This window comes from Vigna unguiculata, chromosome 9 (genome assembly GCF_037176805.1).
Source record: "Vigna unguiculata cultivar grain cowpea cultivar isolate G323 ecotype 2 chromosome 9, ASM3717680v1, whole genome shotgun sequence".
Lineage (NCBI taxonomy): Eukaryota > Viridiplantae > Streptophyta > Magnoliopsida > Fabales > Fabaceae > Vigna > Vigna unguiculata.
In genome coordinates this window covers 46,744,596-46,762,990 of record NC_140800.1, presented here as the reverse complement: position 1 = coordinate 46,762,990, position 18,395 = coordinate 46,744,596, and the positions used below count along the sequence as shown (strand labels likewise).

At 33.9% G+C, this 18,395-nt stretch overlaps 4 protein-coding genes across 5 annotated transcripts; 2 read left to right on the top strand and 2 right to left on the bottom strand.

Annotated features, from left to right (window-relative positions):
• Window positions 1-2,269: 2,269 nt before the first annotated feature.
• Window positions 2,270-7,461, top strand: SIG2 (RNApolymerase sigma subunit 2). The gene is made up of 7 exons (XM_028048488.2): window positions 2,270-2,588; window positions 2,672-2,829; window positions 4,542-5,141; window positions 6,034-6,264; window positions 6,376-6,516; window positions 6,618-6,818; window positions 6,920-7,461. The coding sequence occupies exons 1-7, from the start codon at window positions 2,510-2,512 to the stop codon at window positions 7,199-7,201; spliced, it is 1,692 nt and encodes a 563-aa protein (XP_027904289.1). The 5' UTR covers window positions 2,270-2,509; the 3' UTR covers window positions 7,202-7,461.
• A 171-nt stretch (window positions 7,462-7,632) lies between these two features.
• LOC114164029 (chromo domain protein LHP1-like) lies at window positions 7,633-12,567 on the top strand. Of its 2 annotated transcripts, XM_028048489.2 has the most exons (6): window positions 7,633-8,420; window positions 8,536-8,561; window positions 8,645-8,734; window positions 8,809-9,444; window positions 12,072-12,132; window positions 12,267-12,567. In XM_028048489.2, exons 1-6 carry the CDS (start codon window positions 8,058-8,060, stop codon window positions 12,312-12,314), a joined length of 1,224 nt encoding a protein of 407 aa, XP_027904290.1. In that variant the 5' UTR covers window positions 7,633-8,057; the 3' UTR covers window positions 12,315-12,567. The 2 variants fall into 2 exon arrangements, with proteins under 2 accessions (XP_027904290.1, XP_085523341.1); XM_085667215.1 differs by lacking the exon at window positions 8,536-8,561.
• Window positions 12,568-13,372: 805 nt separating this feature from the next.
• On the bottom strand, window positions 13,373-15,246 carry ROL5 (repressor of lrx1). The gene is made up of 6 exons (XM_028048490.2): window positions 14,622-15,246; window positions 14,450-14,542; window positions 14,323-14,363; window positions 14,179-14,245; window positions 13,996-14,107; window positions 13,373-13,923 (listed from the first exon to the last, which is right to left on the bottom strand). The coding sequence occupies exons 1-6, from the start codon at window positions 15,212-15,214 to the stop codon at window positions 13,765-13,767; spliced, it is 1,065 nt and encodes a 354-aa protein (XP_027904291.1). The 5' UTR covers window positions 15,215-15,246; the 3' UTR covers window positions 13,373-13,764.
• Window positions 15,247-16,325: 1,079 nt separating this feature from the next.
• Window positions 16,326-17,828, bottom strand: LOC114164345 (Ribosomal protein L3 family protein). Its single transcript, XM_028048981.2, has 2 exons — window positions 17,184-17,828; window positions 16,326-16,924 (listed from the first exon to the last, which is right to left on the bottom strand). The coding sequence occupies exons 1-2, from the start codon at window positions 17,695-17,697 to the stop codon at window positions 16,635-16,637; spliced, it is 804 nt and encodes a 267-aa protein (XP_027904782.1). The 5' UTR covers window positions 17,698-17,828; the 3' UTR covers window positions 16,326-16,634.
• Window positions 17,829-18,395: the final 567 nt, after the last annotated feature.

The following is an 18,395-nucleotide window of genomic DNA, read 5'->3' as shown; positions in this document are numbered from 1 at the left end:
ATTTGATTACATTGTGTTTTATTAAAGTTAGAGTAATTAATATTTCATTAATAGTGTTAATGAATTGAAAGTGGAAGTTATTTTACTTTAATAAATATTAATTGAAGTCATTAATATTTTATTAATTATGTTAAAATCATTAATATTTATTAATGATCCTAATATATTTAACTTTCTTTGCGAAATTTCTGTAATATTATTTTATTATTTGGGCACCTAAAATCTTGTAATTCTTTATTGTTTAATTTTGATCAAATATTGTAATTCTATCAACCAAAAACACGTTTAAATGTATCCTAACATTAAAAAGTGTTAAACCTCGTGCTTGTTTAAGTTTGTAAAGTTCAAATTGTTTTCTTAATGATTTCTTTTTTTCATTTGGTTTTTATTTTGAAAAGTATTTTCAGGTAATGAGCCTTCAATGATTTTGTTTTCTCTCTTTCAAGATGAATTTAGCTTATTTTTTACATTCAAGAACCCACAAGCCTCCTATTGAAACAAATGATATTGAGAGGTGTAACAGTGTTTCTTTATTATTGGTTTCAATGTTTAATGATCAAAATTATAACACTTATCATTAAGATACTAATTTTTCATGTTAATGAAAATTAGCGTGATTTCATTAAATAAGTTAAAAAAAAATTTGGAATGTGATACCGTTTAAATTGAGAAAAAATAAGTGAGAAATGATTGAAATTTTATAATAGATTTGATTAATATGATAGAATAAATATGGTTGCATAATAATATATTGGATAATATTTTATGAAATAAATTTTTAAAATAATTGGAAACTTTATAATAAATTAAAAATTGGAAACTTTATAATAAATTGGAATGTGACACAGTTTAATTTGAGAAAAAATAAGTGAGAAGTGATTGGAAACTTTATAATAGGTTTGATTAATTTGATAGAATAAGTATGGTTATATAATAATATATTGGATAATATTTATGAAATAAAGTTTTAAGATAATTTTATGTAAAAAAAGTAATTTTTTAAAATGTAGATCGAAGTTAAAAAAAAAACTATAAATAAAAAGTTATATTTCAAAATAAAAGAATATTAAAATAAATCATCAAAATTAAATTTATTTTATTTTTTGAAAAAAATATCATAACAAATGCAATTAATTACCTTATTATTGTAAACCAACAAATTATTAAATTAATAGTTTTTCTATCTCTTAATTTTAGTAATTGATTGGAATTAATTTATTTTTAAAACTTTGAATTAATTTAATCTCTCATCTCATGAAATGCATAAATTTAATCATTTTAAATAAATTTTGTTAAATTTTTAATTAATATTAAAATAAAAATGTCAAATGAACTTATCAATATTTAATTAAATAGACTAAATTCACAAGTTTTTAAATTTTAAAAACTAAATTGGGTTAATATTTGAAAAATAAATAAATTTTAAATTTTATTGAAAATTAAAGAAGAAAAAAGCATATTTAACATATGTACCCAAAAAAACACATGTCAACGCAAAAATAACAACACCATCCATTTGGGACTAAGTTTTCAACATGTGGAAGAAAGAGAAGAAAGAAGTATTGGATACATGTTTTTGTATACCATCTTCATAATTTAATTGTCCATGAATACTCTGACAAATAAGTTATTCAAGCCTTTTCTGGCACATCGACACAAACTATACATAAAAATCATCTTTATAGCACAATACTTTGGATTTTTAGTAGTGGGAAGACCAAATAAAATACTTTATTAAAAAGTCATTAAAAATAGAAAAATTAAATGCTTTATATGTTCAGATAAAAGAACATCAAAGTAGTATTATAAAGTAACTGAGTATATTTTTCAAAATTATTTAATTAGATATGAATGCTTTTCTTACCTGTATTACTCGAGTTATTTTACATGTAATATTTGTTAACCATATTAAAAGTATTTTCAAAACAACTTCCCTGTAAGATATTACTGATGCCTTTTTATAGTATTTTCATCTTTAAAGTATTTTTTCTGTGTCCTTCCCCGTTATTGTTTGAAATCTTATTAATAACTAGTACCGTATATTTATTATTTTAATTTAAAACAAATTATATATAATGCAAGATTTTTAAAGTTTGTTTGATGGTTGGAACATGAAAGGATGACATAAAACATGGTGAGAATATAATAAAATAAGAAAAAAAACATTAATGTTATCGAAAAATTGTGACAAAAGTAATATAATAAAAAAAGGAGAAATAGTTTTTGGTGAATATTAAGAGATTGAAAGGGTAGTAAAAAAATAGGGGAAGGAAGAAGGATTTGGGTTTTTGTGAGGAGGCTGAGCCGAGCCTAAGTTCCCTTATCCTCAATTTCTTTTGTGTTGTGTCACAAACACACATTGCTCTCGCTTCTTCTGCATCTTCTTCTTCAACAACAACAACATCAACAAGAACCACTCCTATCCCATAATCCCATGACATGACACCCTTCACTCACAGTCACAATCTCAATCTCGTTCATAACGTTGTCCTTCGCTACAACCACTAGAATGTCGTGTTTGTTGCCGCACTTCAATTGCCATATCGACACTTTCAGGAATCATCCAACTGCTCTTCCTACCCATCTATGTAACCGTTTTCTCCGTTCTCTCTCCCATTCCCAATTGCCTTTTATTCTCTCTCACACTCGTTTTCTCCCCCTCTTTTTGCAGCAAGAACAAGACCAAATTTCTGTTTCCAGCCGCAATGTCTCTTGTCCGCCACGTCTTCTTCGACTCTGCTTAATTTGGAGAAGAAGTTGGTATTGGATGCTCCTTCTGATCCTAACGCGTCTTGGCCCTATGTCACGACCGTTGCCCCTCCTTCGCAGGTTACACTTCTACAACTATCTTTTTAATATTAAACATAGTACCAAATCAATTTACCTACACTTATTACTTTGTTTCTCTGGATTGGGAATCTCGTAATTTGCTTTCCAAGTTATTATTATGCATGGTTGGTAGTTCAACTGCAGGTTACCACAGCGTGCTCGACTTCCCTTCTTTAGGGTTGCATCAGGTTTAGAATTTAATATCTATCATCATTTCATCACTATAATTGAATTTTTACTTCCAAAGAAGGTTAATTGGTTTAAGGCTATTGAGGAAGTTCCCAATCACACAAGGCTTCCCATTTTTTTTTTTGTATATATTTTTGTAAAAAAGGTTATTTGTTGCCAACTTGTATTATTAGGCAATCAGTTTTGTTGTGATATGATGTATTATTTGTTGTTTATTCTGTCGGTAATATTATGTAATATAGATGTTGCTGTATATTATTTAAAAGGTGTATCACTCAAGTTATGGAGAAAATGATTTTGCATCTATTCACGGAGCTTAAATATTGTAAACATTGTTTGGTCCTTAAAAACAAGACATTTTGATGAAAATATCAGCGACGGAGTCACACATTCAGCTTGAGATTATTTTAATATCGTTCTTGTTGAGATGCCTTAATTTTGTTAATTGGGGTACCATTCTATGTTTCCTTCATTGTGAATGGTTTATTGGGTTGCAGTTTAAGGTAAAAAAAGTAGTGTCACTCGTTGTAAATTTTTAAACTCTTCTGTTTGTTCTCTGAGTAAAAAATATAATTTCTCTGATTGTATGTGGATCTAGGTCACATTAGCCAAATCATGTTCTTCTTTTGCTTTTTTGTGTTTTTTGTTTTGTCCTCATCTTGTTCCATAACAGTTGTTTTATATACATACTATATCAATATATTGCTTCTATTGAAAGATGTTTTGGATTTATTTTAGAATATATAACTCTTTGATTTTTATTTGAAATACAGAGATTTAAAACCTTGCATCATGATGACTTACTAAAGTATTGATTGCATCAATCTTGAAAACATTTGAAGTTTTGGTAAACCTTTTGACATTGATGGACTTGATCTACTTTTATAATGGAAAGTATGGTCAGAAGTGCTAACAAAATAAAGTTGTTTGAAATTAAAATTGCTCAGGTTGTATTTGAGATCAATTAATTGTGAGATAACTCCAATGGACTAGCCGTATTATTTATGTAAGTGAAATATCCAGATTCTTCTATTATATACCTTTGGTTTATAATTTTCTTGCTTAGAAAGAGCTAGAAAAATAAAATATGATTGATGAGTTGCGTTAGATTATGCCTCAAACATAATTTTGCCCAAGGCTCAAGAATTCCTAGAGATATCCATGTGAAGGGTGATAGATAAGATTCAGTTGCCTTGCCCATGACAAAAATGGTCGTGGGGCTGGTTGGCCTTCAATTGCCTTCCGAAACAATAAATATAATTCCTTGATCTCTTTTAAACGCTATATTCATCCTGTTTTCATTGTCAACCAATTCATAAGCAAGAACTATTATAGATTCCCATTTGGCTGCTTTTAAACTCTCTTCTCTACCTTTTATTTTGAAAATTTCAGTAGTGCTTGTACTTTTTATTTTTGGATCAGTTACTCTTGGGTTATTTTTATAGTTGTTTGCCCTTGCAAAGAAAAAAAAAAAGACATGTCAAACTTGCCCAGGAACTAAGTATATTTATGGCTTTAATCAGGCAAACTTTAAATCAACCTTATCTACGGAATCACTTCTTACTAATGAAGAGGCTGTAATAGCTGCTGCTGCATCTGAAGCCCTTGCTCTTGCTAAAGCAGCAGTGAAGGTTGCAAAGGATGCAGCTTTACTAGTAAAAAAGAAGCCCCAGGCAGAAGCAGAGTATAGATCCAATGTTTCTTCCAAGTCTGATGATTTATTTCTCAAATGGTTTCAACATATGGATGTGGAAAATGGTGTAGCAGGGGAATCCATGGGTGCTGGAGCAGAAATGGTGGAAGGTGTTGAGCTAAGCCCCAGCGAAGAGGAATCTGATGTAGAACCTTCCCATGAGGAACTTGAGCGCCTGCAGGAACAGCTTTCCAACAGTATAGCTGTAAGATCTACACGCCAACCAGAACGAAAAGCTAAAAGAGTCAGAGCAGCTGAGAAGGCTTCCACAAATGTTGCATCTTTTAAGCCTGGCTCCTCCAGCAGAAGAAAGCGTGTTTCTGTGCAAGAAATAGATTATTCAGATCCACTTCGTTACTTAAGAACAACAACCAGTACTTCTAGACTTCTCACCTCAACTGAAGAAATCAAGTTGTCAGAAGGAATACAGGTGGGATTTGTGTGATAGAGACGTGTTGTTAGTATTTTAGGGCCACATTATCCATGCACTTAATGCCCTTAATTGTTGATATGCTCCTGAATCTGCTAATAATCATTATAAAATCTTCACAAAATATATGCTGATCTTTAGATTTTGTGAATCAATATTTGTTATTCTTCATATGACAGAAGCCTCATTTATCTGGCTTGTCATTTCCAGCACTACGTGCAACATCACGCTGTCTTTTGCTTCAAAAGATACCATTTAAATATATTTTCTATTTGTTGCCTTCTTCAATGTTTATTCCTATTTTATCCTACTGTGCTTAAAATGGAAACTCCTAAATTGAATGTTCCATCTCATGGGATCTTTGTATTTTCCTAGAACTGTATATAAAAGAGAAGCTTCTCATATTTACTTGACATTATCTTGCACTTTTTTCATAGTTATGGGCAGAGAGGGCTGTACATTATTCCCTTACCTTTATTTTATATTTAAGGGTAGAGATTTTTTTTTTTTTGGTTGGGATGCTCTTCGAGATTTTTCTTACTGGTTGGTTGGACATTATTACAGTCGAGAACCATCCAGAAAGGAAAAAGAGTGTTACATGCAAGTCAGCAAATTGTTCATTTAATCGTAGCAACTCAGCTTGTGCAGATTGTATTAATCTAAATGATTTTAGTTCAGAAGCATCTGGAATGGAAAACAACGTCACAAATTAGCAAATATTAATTTAATCACAGTGAATCAATCAGGAGATTATATAATTTAGGTGATTTTAATACTTGAGGTTGTAAATATATGCTAGCATATTTTTTTTCTGATTAATGTGTATAATTTTACTATTTTGCTTTCGTTGTCTAATAATTCATTTGCCCATTCTTCTGCCAATATAATTCAGGACCTTCTAAAGCTTGAAAGACTCCAGGAGGATCTTGCAGAAAGATGTGGTGGTCAGCCCACATTTGCTCAATGGGCTGCAGTGGCAGGGGTAGATTCGAAGACACTTAGGAAACGCTTAAATTATGGTAGATTTTGCAAAGACAAAATGATTAAAAGCAATATAAGACTTGTCATATCAATTGCAAAGAATTATCAGGGATCTGGGATGAATCTGCAAGATCTTGTCCAGGTACATTCTCACCCGTTTGATTTTTATTTAAACAATTAGTGATGGTGGAAAACATGGCAACTGTGACTGTTCCAGTAATAAACTATTTTAGTGTTTGTCATTGGTTTACAGGAAGGATGTCGAGGCCTTGTAAAAGGTGCAGAAAAGTTTGATGGTACCAAGGGTTTTAAATTCTCCACCTATGCTCATTGGTGGATTAAACAGGCTGTTCGCAAATCACTTTCTGATCAGTCAAGAACTATTCGCTTGCCAGTGAGTATTATGTGAAAAATCACAAGTTAACATTTCTTATGAGTTGAAATTGCTCTAATGTTTCTAAGGGACTTATGATTGTAATTTTTTTGTTTTGAAAGTTCCACATGGTGGAGGCGACTTACAGAGTGAAGGAGGCCAGAAAACAATTGTATAGTGCAAATGGAAGACAACCTGATGATGAAGAAGTTGCTGAAGCAACTGGATTGTCTATGAAGAGGCTTACTGCTGTGCTTTTGACTCCGAAAGCTCCCAGATCTCTGGAACAGAAGATTGGAATCAACCAAAATCTTAAACCTTCAGTCTGTCCTAATCTTGTTCTAATTTGTGCTTAAGAAGAAAAAAAAACTCTTTTCTTTCGTATGATGTTCATTTTGGTGAAACTTGTATTTCTTTTTACCAGGAAATAATCTCTGATCCTGACGCGGAATCAGCTGAAGAACAGCTCCTTAAGCAATTCATGAAGAAGGACCTGCAAGAGGCACTTGACAGTCTTAGTTCAAGGGAGAGGCAGGTGGTAAGATGGAGGTTTGGTATGGATGATGGAAGGACGAAGACCCTGCAAGAGATAGGGGAGATGATGGGTGTGAGTAGGGAGAGAATTAGACAAATTGAGTCGAGTGCTTTTAAGAAGCTTAAGAACAAGAAGAGAACCAAACATTTCCAGCAGTATTTGGTTCCATAACCCCACCAAATATTTGATATTAAACCGCTGTATGAGTTAGCTTCTTCCATACTTGTGAGGTTCCTCCATTTTTTCCCCATTCTCCGAAAGAGAAAACAACATTATTTTTAGCATGCTAGGAAATGGATGTTCACACAAAGGAATAACTTACGAGGAAGAGTCCACCATTTTTAATGTATGTGAAGTGCAAAATTTTGTTGTAGGAAGTTATCTGCTGGGAAATGATTAATCGCCATAGCTATGGATTATTTTTTTTAAAATTACTTTTCTAAAAGCTATTTTAGGAAGCGGGTAGTAATAGAAATATCTAACATAACAAACCAGTACAAGGATGAGTGCTATTTATTTTGAAACAGTCACTGCAAGAATCAGTGAGAAACACATTTCTATTTTATTGGTGGACAGAAGCCAAATTGTGTTATTGTGTTTGAATAATTTTTTAAAACTTGGCACTGTTGGCTCGAATCAATTTTTCCCCTGAACGCCAAATTCAACTGTTGCGAATATTTGGAGCAGATAAGAGACTTGAGTGTATGGTAAAGTGAATACCGCAGTCCCACATGGAAAGGTGAATGGAAAAATAAATGTATTTTGACAGTTAATTACTAACAGCTAAAAGTAACAGCCATGCATAGTATAGGAACATAACGGATTTAACATTGTACTGGTTTTTTAGGGTTCATTCCAGATGTGTACATTAAATACTTTAAAATGATTAAAGGTTTTAATACTATCCTAAGCGGTAAAAGAAAAAGAGAAAACAGATGACGACTAAAGAGGAAATGGACAAGAGAATATAATGTAAAATAATATATATTAAATAGTTATATATTGTGCAATTAATAAGTTGAGTGTGATGTTATTATTATTGGAAAGTAAATCGATAGAAGAGGGTGGTGCTGGGTCCTATTGTGGAGAGAAAAAAAGAGAAAAGAGTAGAAGAAGTAGCAGCATTTGGTGTGTGTGGCAAAGTAAAGTAAAGATCGAAGATGCAATGAAGAAGAGGATGAACAACAACAACACTTCCACTTCTATTTCAGTTCGGGAGGCCTCAACCAATGAACCATCTTCATCACCTTCGTCCTCTGTTCCTCTTCTCTTTCACAAAGACAATGGGAATGAAGAACAAACCCTCGTGCCTCCCAATCCCAACCCCAACCTCAACCTCGAAGATGGCTTCTATGAAATCGAAACCATACGCCGTAGGAGGGTACGCAAGGTAACAAAACCAACTAACTAATAATTATTACTTTCTTTTTTCACTTAATACGCTTCAATTCTATTCTTCTTCATTGAATGTTGCAAATGGTGATGCGATTCACTGAATATTACAGGGTGAGCTCCAGTACCTAATCAAATGGTGAGTTTTTACTTTACTTGTTAACATAATAATGGTGAGTGACGTAATAGGTGTGAATGAGGCTGTGAAACTGTGATTAACAGGCGTGGATGGCCTGAAACTGCCAATACCTGGGAGCCTCTTGAAAATCTGCAGTCCGTTCCTGATCTCCTTCATGCTTTTGAGGAGGACAGGTAGATGCATCTTCTTCCCTGTATGCATGTGTCACATTACATTTTGTTTCTTACATTTCTTATTTCTTTTCAAGTTTTCGCAAGCGCAAGCGCAAGCATGTCGTTCATCAAACCAAGATCAGGAAGCACCGTCAACGTTCTACCACTTCTTACAGCCTTAGACATTTTCCTACTCACAACCCCCATTCTCAAACTCCTATCTTCCCTAACCAACCTCCTCCTACCACCCTTCCTCAACCCCAACAAACTAATGTAAACGCCTTTGCAGATCACCACCAAAATGATTATGATCCAAAGCTCTGTGAACTTAAGGCAACAACAAACACTGGCCTTGAGCTAGATAACCTAGGAATGCATTTTCAGCAACTTAAGGTTTCAACTGCCAATGGTGGTCACCTGGATTGCGCGGAACCAACTCAAACTGGGCGCTGCAGAGGAGCAAAAAGGAGAAAATGTGGTCCGGTCAAGAGGTTCAAGAGAGAGACGGATGCTGGGAAGCCTGTTGATGCTCAGAATTCAATCAGCGTGCCTGTTGGTGCAGTTGAAGCAGGCTGCACGAGAACCACCGGTTGTGTGGGGAATAATAGTCCTTTGAAGATGGATGATGCTAAAACTGCCTGCAATATTGTCAAGATTTTGAAGCCAATAGGTTATTCATCTTCTTTATCCGACAATATGCAGGATGTTTTAGTGACATTTATGGCCATGAGGTTTGTCACTTAACCAACAACTCCAAATTTTATTGTTTCGCATGCACACTAACACTTTTGATTGAAAATATATAGTTGTATTTATTTTCATTACGAGTAAGTTTAATAACTAAATTGATATTTATACACATATCTAAGTTTAAAGGTTTTGGATTTCATGGTTTAGTTTGTCAGTTTTGAAACGGGGTTAAGAGTGTCTTAAATTGGATATGAATTTCCTCAATAATGAGCAAATGGTTTACAAAATCAAAAACAAAAGCCTCAAACAACTGACAAGTGAATGAAATGAGTAGAAGAATTACTGAAGTAATGAAGTTCAGTCTTACTGAAAGTTTATTCAACATTGCTGAAGGGTTCGATCACTTGTGATCATAGTTATCAAAACTTAAACCGTGTGGGATGTGATTCGGCCAGATCATTTGTTTAGTCCTAGAATGATTTGGTCATTAGTTGAGTAATTTGTTCATCAGATCACACCTTAATAGCAAGTTTATTTAGAATTTAATGCCTCATAACAGCATTCAGTATATCGAAATGGGCACACTTTTAACTAAAAGATATCCTAAGCCTCCATTATATTAGTAAGCTGTTTTGCAATCACCTCGTAATTCAATTCTGTTAAAACTGTTTGGTTTAGTAAGAACCTATATGATTCAATTAGGAGATATCAAAAGCTATTGGTATATTGTTTGTCCTTGGTAATTGGTACTTTGACAAAACTGAGCTTCCGCGTGCTCAACAGATTCGGCCAGTTCTATTTATCTTATTTCTTGTAGTTCCACTTCGACTATGTCATCACCCCACCTAACACTGACATGTTTGGTGTGATTGATAATTTTTTTCATTTGCATTCAACATGCTTTAATAATCTTGATTATTAACTAATTTTTGTTGTTACGCAATTGTAATGAAAATGCTTTTTTATCAACTTAGTTTCAGGGCATATTTTCTTTATTGTTATCTTTTGAGTTGTTTCTTCACTTAACAAAATAGACCATCAATTAATATTTGCATGATTATTTACTTCCTTTATTAAATTGATAAAACATTTTGTAGATTTCAAGGTGTGACCATTTACTTCCTTTATTATTTATAAAGTAATTCTTGTTATAATGCAAATGCTTTTTTGTTAAATTAGTTTTAAGACTTATTCCCGTATTGTTTTTCTCTGAGAAAGAATATTGGTTCTTCTCTTAATAAAATAGGCCAGCTTAAGATTTGCATGATCATTATTTCCTTTATGAAATTGATGAAACATTTTTGCTGGAGTTCAAAAGTGATTGGAGTCATACATTGTGTTGTATAGATAAAAAAAGTTAGTACTATATTAGTGAGAAAGTCCCACAAATTTTTTTCATTAAGGTTTTATGTGGAGTATAATACAAGTTTGCTTTTTCAGTATAAAGTAAGGGGAGCATAAAGAATCTGTATATTTCTAGTCATAGGAATATATAAATTCTAAAGCACAAATATGTTATATTTTGGCTTAACTTGTCACCATTCTACTTTTTAATGACAATTTAACACTTCATTTCACTTTGTGTTATTTAAGCTTTATGTTATTTTTTAAATTCACTTCCCTAAATGCAACAATTTCAATTTTCTTCAATATTATCTTAATTAAATACCCACACTAATCTATGTTCTTTCATTGTTAGTCACAAACAAAAATTAGGTAGGAGAGAATGTTGATCAACAATTATTTGTACTTTGCGAACTGCAAATAAATTAAGTTGGAGAGCACCCTTAGTATTTTATGTATTCATAAAACCTTGATGGTTAGGTGTGGTTATAAAAAGATGTAGTTATTGTCTGTTTAAAAGCATAACAATGGAAAACGAGATAGAGATGACATTTTATTAACAATTTTCTATTCACTAATTGATTTTTTGCTTGTTAATATCTAAAATTGAAAACACAGGAATATTTACAATTTGTACAACAATTAATGACATTGATAGCAAAAGACAACTATTGAAGGTCAATAATAGATGCTTATTAACATACACAAGAAACAATGTTATATATCAATTGAAGAAAACCATCCACTCGACATAGGCAATTCTAAAATAAGGCATTCAAGCATGGTTAAATATTATTAGAAAATAGAATGTCTATGAAAAAATAGAAGGGATGCTAGGCACAGATCTAAAATATTTGATGAAAAAAATTAAAACATTGAACTGTTCCACAAAATTTAGAAGATAGAAACATTAAAGCTGTTTAGACTCCTTTACATCTGTGATAGAGATTCCACTGAAGAAACTCAGACAAACATCATGGGTATGCAATAAAATGATCCCATCTCATACCAGATCCATGGGATGATGAGCTTTGGAGTATTTGAGCATTGCAAACTTGTAATAAGATGTTGGTACTAATTCTCGAGTTAAAGAAACCAAGCCAAAGGCATGGTTTTAAATGAAAGGCCAGGCGTCCACAAAAGTAGCAAGTGAAAAATGATTTTGGCATAACATTCCCCGATTTTATGGGAATCTTGTACTTCATTTCCTTTACTAAATTTGTATCTTATCCAACTACTCATGGAAATTGAAGCAACCTGGATTATTTTCCATAATAAAACTGCATGCTTCTTCACATAACAGCTTACCTGATTAACTTAACAGGTCTGATGGAACAGAAGTGATGGTGAATAACAGATATCTCAAGGCATACAATCCACTTCTGGTAATCTGCAATCTTAATCCAAGTCATATTGAGTTGTTTATTTCGTTGTCAAATTTTCATGGCTTTGACATCTTTTGAAAATGTTGCTTTGGCCTCATTTTTACCTAAAGCTAATGATTTTCTTAATTTTTCAGCTGATAAATTTCTATGAGTTGCATCTCCGGTATTGTCCTACATTGTAACTGAACAGGGTAATGAAGGGACTTCCTTGTGTATGTAGAACTTCCCTTTTTTGTCGTTAAAGATAACAATGTAGTTTTGTAGATGCAGCCGATCGTAAAGGTAATACTTTTTGGTTAGTGATGATACAACCATTAGATCAGTTGTTTTCAATGCCTGCCTACATGTGTTCGTACTATGACAACTAAGTTTAGACATGTTGTACACGGCTATGAAATTGTATTTCAATATTTTGAAAAACCTCTTTAGTCTAAATATTCCATACTCTCCTCCATTCTATCCTCTTGTACGACTCACTAACATATGCAAGACTGAGACACCAAAATAGTTATCTTTGGTGCGAGTATTTTTAGTAACTAGACATTCTTACATCTGAAGTAATTTAACAGGATTTAACTTTTTTATCCTATTATTATATAACCTTTTCATATATTGTTAGCCTTGTTTCTGCGGAAAGCAAAGTGGCCAAGCGTTACAACCGTGACTGGTGGTGCACAAAGTACAAGTGAGCGCCTTTTTCTTCCTACACCAAGTACAACGTGCACCCCTAAATGGTACTACAATAATTCCTAAAAAGTTCAAATTTTGGCCTATAGTTTTTATACTATTTTACAATACATGTTCAACAAATTAAATCCGTGATGAGAGGTAGTTCAAAATTTACAATCTGGAACAAGTCATCACCCTTTCCGAAATAGTTTTTCAGGGACGGAGCATTTTTATATTCTGGCATCCTAAATGACATAAAATTTATGGAGTTCCAAATGTAGCATTCGGAATTTTTTTTTTTCAAAAATATTTCTTGCTACCATGTGCCACCGATTCCAAAATGTACGTTTTCGGAGTTTTTTCTGAAAGGTATTAAAACGGTTTGTAGACACGAAGCAACCGCCACGGAGTAAGGCGTTTTCAATGGTATATTTCGAATTAGAGAGGAAGGGACAAACTTGGCATTTCCAAAATTATGGAGGTGCAAGGGGTATTATAAAGGTACAAAAAGTAAAAGCCTGTTAGAGTTTTGAATCTCAAACTTCACATTGACGTGATGACACTATTCAAGGAAGTTAATGCCTAAAATAATGTTAATATGAAATAATCATAAAACTTACAAATAATAAATCGTCAAATATTTGTATAGAACTGACATGATGTTGCCTCTTCACTCACATTCTCTCGACCATTCCATTCGTATTCATATTCACGGATGGACTTTGTGTACAAAAATGCATCTATTGTGAACCTTCCTTTATGTTTATCACATGAAACCATCAGTTTCACATTTCAATCCTTTTTATAGGTCTTGTTGAGTCGGTTTATCTTGTCAAGGGATCTAATCCAGGAAGCGTGACTTCACCTCATAGATAAAAATAATTGCACTGTCAATAACTACCATTCCATTGAATTCTCTTATGGATAGATTAAGCACTAGTACACAGACACCGTAGATTCAAATCAGAAGTCTAGAGTTCCACACTGTTTTCCCTGGATGCTCTTATCTACTTTACTTTCTTTTCCGTTCTCAGAACCAACACCGCCACGACTTCGTCCAATCCCCAGTTTAGGCAATCCTCTATTCAGCCCGTCAAGCAGAACACAAGCTTTACACCATTTCTGCATATAAAGCATATATGAATAGTGGCACTTAAGGCTACTTCATCAAAATCTTACCCAGCAGAAAAATACCTGACTAGAAATATAACCACATCGTTGGCATGTTCCCTGTTCGGGCATTTTGGTAGTAGTAGAAATCCTGAAATTCTCCCCTGATTTGATGATGTCAAGAATGGCTCTAGGTCTGCATTTCACGTTACACATAAACCCGTAAGTGCAAGAATAGGATGTGGCTTAAGTAAAGCAACAACTTACCTGATTCTTTCCAAATCCTTGATGAACTCGCGAGCAAAACCTCGATATGCATTTGGAGAATAGATGCCTGCAATTGTAATCAGAATGTTTTACTAATCCGTTTGATGGGAAAACAACGATTAAACAGATAAGAATAGAGATTACATTCAGTGGAAAAGTAGTCGAGCCTCTTGAAATATGCATACGTAATGAATCGGTCAAGGAATCAAAACAGAAAATACAGAAAATGAATCGAAATTAAATTGAATTTGGGAAGGGAGTGGAAGGATATATGACGATCTCCTTCTCGTACGTATACTTGAAAGGCTTGCATCTAGGAATTGGACCATCTTCACCGGTGGTAATAGAGGTGCACCTACTCAATCTACGGAAAAGGAAAGAGATAAATGAGAAAGAAGAACAGTAGAGTAAGAGAGAGGAGAAGAAGAGAAGAGAGAAGGAACCTGGCAACATCTCCTCTCAAGAGGTTGAGGAGAACGGTCTCGGCAATGTCATCGGCGTTGTGACCAGTAACGAGTTTGTCGACCTTCAAGAGAGCAGCACCTCGATCAAGGGCCTGGCGACGGAAGACGCCGCAGAAAGTGCAGTTGTTTTTGAAGCCAATGACGTCAACGATTTGGTCCATGGTCCATCCGTACAAGTCCTTGTAGGAAACCACTTGGAGAGGGAGTTGGTACTGAAGGTGGTTCCGATGAACGGTCTGGAGAGAGTCATCACGGTAGCCGGTGATTCCCTCGTCGACGGACAAGAGGAAGAGATTGAGGCCGTAATTATGGAGGCGGTTGAGTTTGGAGAGGACGTAGGCAAGGACGGTGGAATCCTTGCCGCCAGAAGCACCGATGGCAACGCGGTCGCCGGCGATGAAGAGGGAGTTTTGAATGATGACCTGATGGATCTCAGATTCGAAAGCATTGAAGAAGCATTCTCTGCACATGTGCTGTAGGGTTTTGGGCCTCTTCACGGAAGCCCTTTCCTTGTTGCAAACGCAGCATACACGCCCCCCTCTTTTCCTTCCCCTTTCTCCTTCCCCTTCCATTCTGCACCACAAATCAGAATTAGGGTTTTCACTTATTTATTTATTTATTCTCCTATCATTTTAACTGCTAAATTTTATTTCTCAAACCCCAAAACATGCACACTAACTCCGCATAAATCTTATAACCTAAAGTTTATAAAAAAATAATGGTTAGAAAAAAATATTCAATTTCAAATTGTTAAATAAGGTTTTTTTAGCAGGTGTCAAAATATCATCTACAATTACATGTTAAATATTTTTATTTATTATTTTATCAATATTATATTTCAATATTTTAATTTAAAATAAGAAAATTGTTAATAATTTTATTGAGTGTTCTTCTCAATTGTTTTAAATTTGTGTTGTCTGACATTAATGTTTTTCGTCTTCACCATTACTTTTATTCTTTTCAACTTCCCCTATGTTATAGTATAACATAATAATAATATTAAAAAATTATAATTTTTTACTGAATAATAATTAATTTACAGACCACAAACAATTTAATTATTATATAATTTTTTAAATTTATTATATTAATTAAATTAATCAATTGTTTTTGTCATTCCTTTTTCAACTTTTATTATTTCTATTAATCTAAGCAACCATACTTTTTAAATCATTTTTTTTCTTTTTCACTAAATATAAAGATAAGCTAAATGAATGGAATGAATATATTTAATATCTGATTTGATTGCAAATTCAAAATTAATAAACAATAAAAGATCATATTATGAATTTTAAAGATTTAATCACTTTAGGAAGATTAAATTTCAAATCTCATTAAAAAAAAAATAGGTACCAGGAAAATATAAATTTTTCAAAAATCTTATAACATGCATCGGGCAAAACTTCCTAAAAGAGAATTTATCTTTTAGGGGAAAGGCCAATCCCTTAACATATAATCAAGTATTAAGTGAGTCTTTCCTATCAGGAATTCAAGTTCCTTCCACTCAATCTTAAACATGTTGGTAAAGTAGAATCAATAAAGTTCTGGTTTATTTTCTCTATATTTTATATTTCCGTGAGCTTTTGATTTCCCTTCTTCTAATCACCCGGAAGCTCCTCTTTCCATATGCTGTTTGATAATTGATAAGAATATAACAGTGGTGTGCGTGTGTGACATTACATATGGCATCAATTACATATAGTATTACAAAAATCTAGTGAAGTTCAGCAAATGAATGTCACTTTTGTGGGGAGGTTGTCAATCAAGATGCTGATTTCATCTGGAAACAAGATACGGCATTCACAATATCTTATGTTGAGCAACTAAGATACGGAACCCAAACTCGGAAGGTGGTGTATGATTCAATGAATTGAAAAACGCAATAGTAGTAGGTATACATAAAGTAGCACCTAAGGGCCAACAGAGGAATGCAACAATTACAGACAAGTTAATGAAATGCAGCATGAAGTGAGAAGAAAAAGGAAGGATGTGCTAATTGTTTGGAATGTTCTTGCCCACAATCTTGGCCGGAGTTATCCGGAGAAGATTTCCAGGCTTACCAGGGACAGCACCTTTGATCATTACCACGTTAAGATCTTTATCGATTTTGACAATCTTAAGCTTTCTTATCTTCCTCTTGGTTCCTCCCATCCTTCCGGGCATCTTCTTTCCCTTGTACACACGACCAGGTGTGGTTCCAGCACCAATTGATCCCAGTTGTCTATGACTCTTCGAACCATGGGTCATTGGACCCCTTTTGAAGTTATGACGCTTGATTCCACCTGTCAAATGTTTCAATGTTCATATGAGCAAGAGGGCATTCAATTTCAACACAGAAAAGCTTCTTAATCCCTAACAACAGAGGTAATTTAATTGCATGATTTTTCCGGTATGAAACGTATAATATCTATCATTCAGCAACTTCAATTTGGACCTATCGTTACTGAAAATTTCGCATACGAAGTAAATAGGGAAGAATTTGAATCGGACGCCCTAAATATTTGAAAAAGGCAGGGATGAAAGAAGTCGAAGAGAGATGACCTTGGAAACCCTTGCCAATGGTGGTGCCAGAGACATCAACAAGATCACCCTCCTTGAAGAGGTCATCGAAAACGAGGCGTTGGTTAAGTTCGAATTGATCAACGGTTTGAAGACGGAACTCCTGAAGATGACGCATGGGAATGGCACCAACCTTCTCGAGATGACCGATTTCGGGTTTGGTCAATTTGCGGTCTCGAACCCTTCGGTAACCAACCTGGACGGCGTGGTAGCCGTCGGTGGCCTCAGTTTTGATCTGTGTGACAATGTTGCCTTCTTTGAAGCCAACGACAGTGACAGGAACAACCTCGCCGTCGGGTTGGAAGAAGCTCATCATACCCAATTTGGTGGCCATGACTCCAATACCTGCCTCCAGACTCATCATAACCACACCTTTCAGTTTTGGCCTTCTACTCACATGCAGTGGCTGAGCCCTCAAAGAAGACGGCAGCCGAGAAATTGAAAGGGAAGAATGAGAAGAACCATATATCGGCGACGGAATGGACAAGATTGACATGCCTGCTTTGCTTCCTTATCTCAGTGAGCGTCACAGACTCACACTTACAGAAGAAGCACACTGGAATTAATCTTAAACTCTTATCCTTTCTCTCTCTCTCTCTCTCTTTCTCTCCGCTGAGGAATGGAAAGACCCGTTCCTTTTAGTAGTCAAGCCCGGCCCAAGTCAAATATTTATCCAAAAACATGTCTGAAATGCAATATTTTTGTCATTAGGAATTTAAATTGTGTACAGATACAATTGTTTTATTCTGGGATTAGCAATATTTTACTTCTCAAATAAATTATCCTAAAGATGGATTGAATTCAATACGCCTTTCTTTTTCACTTCTTGGTTAATTCGTCTATCATTTTTCTAAGTATGTTGTATAAATACATTCTCTAAGAGTAATAAATAAATTATAAATGCTAAATTAACTGACTTTGCACTAAATTCTTTTATTTCGAGTAACTATAAAAATGTTCTTCACTTTGGAACCTCATGTAGAATTGCATCGAATTTAGTATTTATCCTTCACAAAACAAAATTATCTAGAGATCTAGAGATAATATATTACATTTTATATATTACAATTTCATTAATAAATAATTTCAAAAAAGGCAATTTAGAGAAACTCAAGTCAATTCCATTGAAATCGACCGGGGCCTAAAAGAAGAGTTTGGTACGAGTAAACTTAGTATCCATCATTATGTTATTTA